This window comes from Zingiber officinale, chromosome 7B (assembly GCF_018446385.1).
Source record: "Zingiber officinale cultivar Zhangliang chromosome 7B, Zo_v1.1, whole genome shotgun sequence".
Lineage (NCBI taxonomy): Eukaryota > Viridiplantae > Streptophyta > Magnoliopsida > Zingiberales > Zingiberaceae > Zingiber > Zingiber officinale.
Genome location: NC_055999.1, coordinates 44556700 through 44563995, shown reverse-complemented (window position 1 = coordinate 44563995; position 7296 = coordinate 44556700). Strand labels below are relative to the sequence as shown.

Genomic DNA, 7296 nt, shown 5'->3' with positions numbered 1-7296 from the left:
ATGTCGAAAATTTGACACCTTCAAAACTAAAGGAAAAAATCAACAGATGTTACTTGAGAATGCATTGCTTCTCCCTGAAACCGTCCATGCAATGTTGCAAAATTGTAGCGGCATCGACCTTCATCTTTGACATGTCCATATTTGAAAAATCAGAAGTGCATGACTAGGAATGATTGTGTCAGCCTCACTTCGATGTTTGGATTACCACCATCAAACTAATGCACGGTTTGGAAGGAGGTGAGGGAAGGGGAGGGTAAAGAAAGGGAAGAAAAACTTAAAATTCTGTTAGGGAGAAAGTGAGCTACTGAAAGATAACGAAAGATAAATTTTAACCTTCCTTACCCTATTTCTTACACCTTAATTTGGGGTGTAAGAAAGATAAGAGGAATTAAAAATTATATTTCAATTTTATCTTTATTTTATTATATTAATTCTAAAGATCATTATTTTATGTATTCTTTGTGTCGCGATAAAAAAAACACTTGTACCACCCGACACTTACACACCATCAACGCGGACATCGACTTTAACGTTGACACTGACTTTAACACTGATTTCGATGTTGACACTGACACTAACTTTGACACCGACTTCTATACCAACTCCGACTTAGACAGAACCGACTTTAACAAATGAGCTACAATTATTTAAATGTATATTCTTAACAAATAAATGTATACAAGATACACTATGCTCTTGAACGTGCAAGTCTTTAACAAAAATAAAGATAATTTTATAATTTTATATATTTAACCTTCATTACCCTCACTTTCCTCCCAAACACGATAATATATGTTACGTTAATAAACCTTCCCACCCTCCCAAATAAAATGAATATAAATACTTAACTTCCTCTGCCTTCCCCTCCCTTCCCCTTCTGTTAATTAACCTTCACTCACCCCATCCAAACAGAGTGCAAGACATATTCCTTAACATTTAAGATAAATTAACTATCAAAATGTATTATCTAAAATTTAGGATAAATTAACTAACAAAACTTAATTCCTTAAAATTTAGGACCAAATTAAATATAATTTTAAAAAATAAATTAAACTTAATTATCTGATAATTAATTAAAAAAATCTAAAAGCTATCTGAATACTTTGAATTCCTCCATCATCATAATCTAAATTAAGATAAAATATTATTGGAAATGAAAAGTCAATAATGCTAATAATTACCCTCACTTGGAATTTACATCATACTGCCATATCATTAAGGAAGCTAACGCAAAACATTCGGAGGTTTAATAACACACAACAAATCATTTACAGATGAAATGATAAGCTCGAAGACCTGAGCTACAGCTGTTTAAACATAATATTGTACAAGACAGTTCTGATCATGTTACTCACTTGTTCCATTTAAGATAGATAATGGATGAGAAACTTGAGAGATCTACAATCAAGTTCTTAATATCCAATATAAGGGGAAAAACTAACCAGACTGGCAGATCACTTGGAACCTACTCCTACATGGGGTCATTAGGGGCATAACAGATTAATAGGAGGGAAATGTAATTGGATGAGTCCCACCTTGCCGATTATCATTATTGAACATAGACCCAAAAACACGCCTGCTATATTCGTAGTTGCCACGGTTCATATCATTGTTTAGTGAACCATAAGAGGATGCTGTAAATGAAGTTGCTAAAAAATTAGATAAAACAAAAGTAATTAGGATAAAGGCAGAAGAGAGCACTACTAGCTTCAAGAACTCACACTGTGGGTAACTCAAGGGAAGATCATCAATATTCTCAGAAGCCCTGTGGTTAACTAACCGTAAAGAGTTTCGAGAGACATCTATTTCTCGTCCACTTACAGAAGTTGACCTTGGAAAAGTAGGCTTCAATGTTATAGGTGTACCAGTGTTCTGAGAAGACTTATCTTGACCAGATATCTGTTCAATATGTAGAAGTTAATCTATATTGTGTATCTTTTGGTAGACAAAAGTTGATCTAAAACAACTATCTGCGGATGATATTTCAAAGTTGATTGGCACAAACACGTCAAAAAATAACCCAAATGAGGGAAAAACACATTTAAGATGACACAAATATGACATTACCAAGGCCAAACTGATTTAAGATGAAAGGAATACAATGATTTATGTGGCCAGCACTAACCCACCAAGAGGCAATAGGAATGAGGACAGACTCATTTAAGATGTCAGGAATACAATCTTTACTCCGAGACTCTGGTAAAAAATTATCAGGTTTAATGTCAAGGAAATCTTAGATGCAAACTATTTCTATACCATGTATCATCAATTGAAGTACACTAAATAATGAGGATTAATCAGGGTGTTTTGAAAATTATTTGGGTTTAGGGGTTGACTTCAGTTAACTTTTCCACTGACTATAATTTATAGGACTGAAATAAAAGATTTGACTTTAAACCTTTTAAGCTGCCTATACACAAGAGAAGACAACGCACCGCAAATTTGATGGTCTTATTATTTAGGCGTACAAGGCCTGAAAAGAGTCTAACAGCATATTCTGCAATCTCCTCAGACTCATATTGCGCAAAAGCATAGCCCCTGTGGCGATCAGTTTCCTTATCCCGAGGTATATATAGGTCCACTATACGACCTACCTGGACAAGTATTTCATACAAGACTCGCTCACTCACCTTTTCATCCAAATTACCTAACAAAGAAAAATATATCACATAAAAAGTTGTTAAAAACACAAAAAATAAGAAGGAAATAGACACAAAATATAGACAGGAAACAAAACCCCTAAAAAATAAACTGTAATGAAATCATGGTAAACAAGTGAAAGAAACTCAAAAAATCCAATTTGCTCAAGTGGAAACAAGAAAAAAAAAACAAGGCATAGACACGTAACCATTATACTAGTGTAAGAACCATAAAAGAGCAAATTTTCCATATCAGGAACTAATAACTTTATAAATTGAATATTTTTTTCCAAAATAGAACCTCTAACCAAGAAATACAAGAATGGAAAATATAAACATGACCTAAAATAATTGACTACTACGGCAGAAGGAAACAGAAGCAGGTACACCCGAAGCATAAGGTAAAGTAGTGGAACTGTAATAACTTTCAAACATTGGAGATTCTTAATGTCCAGGAAATTTTACAGATATACTAGTTACTACAATAATTCCCCAGTTCTGAACTCTTTTCAAGCAGGAGACAGCTGCAGCTGGAAATCACTTCCCTCTTTGAAGAAAAAACACCCAAAAAAAAGTGAAAACCTCAAAACTCACTTGGTTTGAATAAGCCAAGATAGCATCAATTTACAAGAATGCCTGGATATTCAAAAAAAAATGTCGATACTCAAAAATAAAATGCCGATATTCTAAAGCAATAAACAAGCTGCAATTTGAAAAACCAAGCCACATAAAACCTTAGCCATATTAAACTCAGGGAAAAGATACAATAAAAATAAGGATATTTAAGTCTATTGAACTCAAGAACCAAAATATATAAAGTCTTTGAAAAATACCTAGATAAGGAACCTAAAATCATATACTCAGTAGTTTTATACATAACACTTTAAAGCATCCGCATCAAATTCCCTATCCAAATTTAAAATTTATGGTAGAAGAACTACTTTATTAAATTTGGATATCCAATTTTCACTACACAATCCATCTGCTTTCCTATAATTTATCATATCTTTATTTTTTATTATTATTTTTTCTTTCTCCTCTATATTTTTTTATTATTATCTATGAAATGGAAAATGTGAAAATGGAAAGTGAGAATTAGAGGAAATAATATTTTAATATTTAGGGAATGGATTTCATTTCCCAAATTTAAAGAAGTATTGTTTATAAAATTTAAATTTAGGGAATAGATAGAGAAGCAAAGATTTTTTAATGTAAAATGTAAAATTTAAGGTAAAATCTTTGTTTAGGGAATCTGATGGCTTTTGCTAAGTGGTTAAGACACCATGTCAAAGAAATTAAAAATCTTTTTCCAAGACATATTTGGACCATCACAATAAAATAGTTAAGATGACTTAGAAATAAAGAAGCACAAGAAATATTAGTGAAAAGGAATGATGGAGAATGAGAATTTATATAAATCAATATATATATGTGTGTATATATATAAAGGATCCTAACTCCTTCGAGCTTGGAGGGGATGATGTAGTGACCATTTTTCCTCTAACTTTGGCATGATGCTGCAGCACAAAGGACAGTTTTCAAAGAGGATTTGAAGGAAGAACGAGGCATAATTTCTTCTTTCTTTTCTTTTCCAAAATTAAGGATGGAGGAAAAGAAGAGTAACATTTTTTTAGAAAATACTAATTAAGATTTTAATAAAATTCAGAACATAGCTATACATTTTTCTTATTTTTGAGACCTGACGGAATGTTGAAGAACCTAAAACAAACTATGGATTTAAATTCAGAGCTGATGGGTCTGATTTTGCCATCAATCAAGGAAATGGATATTCAAACATGATGATTCATAAACAAGCTCAGTAGCTGATTCCATAAATAATTATTTGGGTTTAATACTCTTCTACTAAACCAAACACAGTATCCTACAATTAATCATTCAATAACAACCAAACCTAAAAGAATGGAAACTAGATGTCAAACCATAATATGATCTATTCTGATAGAGATTGATAAAATCACTCGTCTCAGTGTTGCATAGATCTCTGACACAAAAGACCAAAAAAAAAAAAAAAACTAGAATTCACAAACCATAAGCTGCAACGAAAGTAAAAAAAAAAAAAAAAGGCCCTGAGGCTCTAATTTAGGCTAGCGAACTGTACCAGAAATACAAAGAACAATCCTGTAAAATTTGCAGCACAATGAAGCAAGCTTATATTAACGAACAAGCAAAATTCAAACCGAATCCCAGGTAATCATCTAAAAAACCCGAAATCGTTACTACTAATTTTTTTTAAAAGTTTATAAAGGATCTAACAGCGTGCCTTAATCGGAAAACTTCAAATAAACAACCAAAACTATGAAAACTTAACACAAACTCATAAAATACAGCAGATCTAAAGATTCGAACTAAAGGGTAAAATATCGTGATAAAACCTACCTATGTATACCGTTCGAGCAGGATTCCGCGACATATCGTCAGAGATGCGAGAGATCGGCGGAGAACAAGTTGATTCACGACGCTGTAGGAGCCTTGAGGACGAAAGATGAGCTCCACAAAACCCTAGTGCCGACGGAAAAGAGAAGGAGCGGCAGACCAATCGATAGATCTCCGAACGCTGTTGTGGACAAGACTTTGGCAACCTGGTATTTATGGTCCACCAGCTGAGCACGAGCTCGAAGATACCTTTCCCCGTAAAATTCTATACGGGTTAATCTGATCCGTTGATGCTGAAAACAGAGGCCACGATGGAATAGGAGACTAGGAGAGGATAGAAAATTATGTTTATTAAAAAAAGGCAATAATAAGAATTCTTTAAGGAAAATAAATTAGAAAAAACAAAGTTAATTTTTATACTTGTTCATAAATCAAACCTTTCCCTTTGTCAATAAACTCTAGGCTCTCTTTCCATATTTATAACTTTTACTTAAAATGTTTATAAATTAACGTAGTTAGTTGTTGTTAGCGTAGGTGGTATTTATATGAATATTTATTCTAATAAATTTTGGATTAATTCTTAATATGTACAAAAATAAATTTGTTTGGTGTCTAATTTTTTTATATAAGGTTATTACATTAGGATAAAATATATTCTATGATTTATCTATTTATATTTTAGCGTAGAATTGTTGATATTAAATCGTTTGGAATGAACAATAATATTTGTTCAAGTAAACTAATGTAGTTAGATTAAACTATAAAAAATCATGTGGTATGTGTCTAAGTGAACAAATTAATTGAGTAATTCTAATAGGTCAAACAATCCAAGTAAACTCGAAGTTTAAATGGTTACGGCAAGTTAGGTGGGCTAATTGTGTCAATCAAGTCGAGCAGACTAGATAAATCAATCGACCCAATTAAATTTTTAATTATGTATAATGGCTAATGGGCTAGGCAAGATAGCCGATAGGGATCAGACAACTTGAATGGGGGAGTCGAATTAGACGAGTGGGCAATGCTTATTCAACTAATGTTAACAACTTATTATGAAACTTCTTCAACAACCTCCAACTTGCAGACAGGGGCGGATCCACAAGGGGGGTGGCATCGACGGTCACCCCCTCTTATAGTAATGGAACCCCTAGTATTATGGAGTTCCACTAATAGAGATGGAAGATACCGCCCCTTGTTCATCGTGATCGCTCCTCCATACTTGAATTTCTGAATCCGGCACTAAACATATACAGGGGCAGATCCACAAGGGGGGCGGCATCGACGGTCGCCCCCTCTTGCGGCAATGGAACCCCTAATATTATGGAGTTCCACTAATGAAGATGGAAGATACCGCCCCTTGTTCATCATGATCATTCCTCCATACTTAAATTTCTAGATCTGTCACTACTTACAAAAACACCCTTATGTGTTCTTTCTATCCCGTTCTTTATGTGTATTCACTATGTCAATGCAACTATGAAAAATACTCTTTCGTTCAAAGTCAACAACAATAGTAGACGAGCCTATCTTACTATTGAGATAAAGGCCCTAGCTGTAACAACTTCTCCTTCCATCTAATTATCCATAGGAGAACTTTTCGTTTAAAAGGTTAAAAAAAAAATATGGTAGGATTACCAATTAGCATTCTAACTCTTTTTGAATTGGGCAACTATGAGACTTAGCCATGAACATATTTTTTCCCCCCGCAATAACATAGTTAAATTGGTAGACGGATAGATTGTCATATGAGAACAAGAATTGAATCTCTAGGAAATAATTTTTGGAAGAATAAAATTTTTCACACCTAAAAAAGTCACTTGATTATCATAATTTACTCTTTTCATCTCATTATAAAGACGACAATGAGAAATATTTGGATGAGTGAGTTACCACATGAACATATTTTGTTTCCTTTCAACGTGGTGCAGTAGGAGAGGTGGATAGGAAGGCTAGCTTTGTTTTGAATCTTAAAAATTGTCAAAATTTATAATTCAAAACGATAAAAAAAAACATTGACTAATAATATGATGACCCAAAAATATTTGAATGCTCTGTGTTAGAACAACACTTACCATTTTGGACCTTAGCATCAATGAGAGTTGATAGAATGACACACCTTAGAAGGTTCTAAGGTTTTACCTTCTTTACTAGAAATTCTGTTGTACAAAAAATGAGAAGTGCAAAAACTACTAGAAGAAGACATTGGACTAAGTAAAGTAGGCAAAAACCTTATAGAAAATAGAAATCATGGTAGTTTTAAATCAAT

The 7296-nt window shown here is 33.1% G+C and overlaps 1 protein-coding gene across 1 annotated transcript; it reads right to left on the bottom strand.

The window, feature by feature from the left end:
- Positions 1 to 1183: 1183 nt before the first annotated feature.
- On the bottom strand, positions 1184 to 5230 carry LOC122005717 (splicing factor 3B subunit 4-like). Its single transcript, XM_042560856.1, has 4 exons — positions 5037 to 5230; positions 2436 to 2647; positions 1722 to 1899; positions 1184 to 1634 (listed from the first exon to the last, which is right to left on the bottom strand). The coding sequence occupies exons 1-4, from the start codon at positions 5068 to 5070 to the stop codon at positions 1501 to 1503; spliced, it is 558 nt and encodes a 185-aa protein (XP_042416790.1). The 5' UTR covers positions 5071 to 5230; the 3' UTR covers positions 1184 to 1500.
- Positions 5231 to 7296: the final 2066 nt, after the last annotated feature.

Excerpts from the sequence above, each read along its gene's own strand:
- LOC122005717 (XM_042560856.1), bottom strand. The coding sequence starts at position 5,070 with ATGTCGCGGAATCCTGCTCGAACGGTATACATAG. Across the intron at positions 2,648-5,036 it reads TGCTCGAACGGTATACATAG|GTAATTTGGATGAAAAGGTG; the intron begins GTAGGTTTTATC and ends TTTCTTTGTTAG. Across the intron at positions 1,900-2,435 it reads ATAAGACCATCAAATTTGCG|ATATCTGGTCAAGATAAGTC; the intron begins GTGCGTTGTCTT and ends CATATTGAACAG.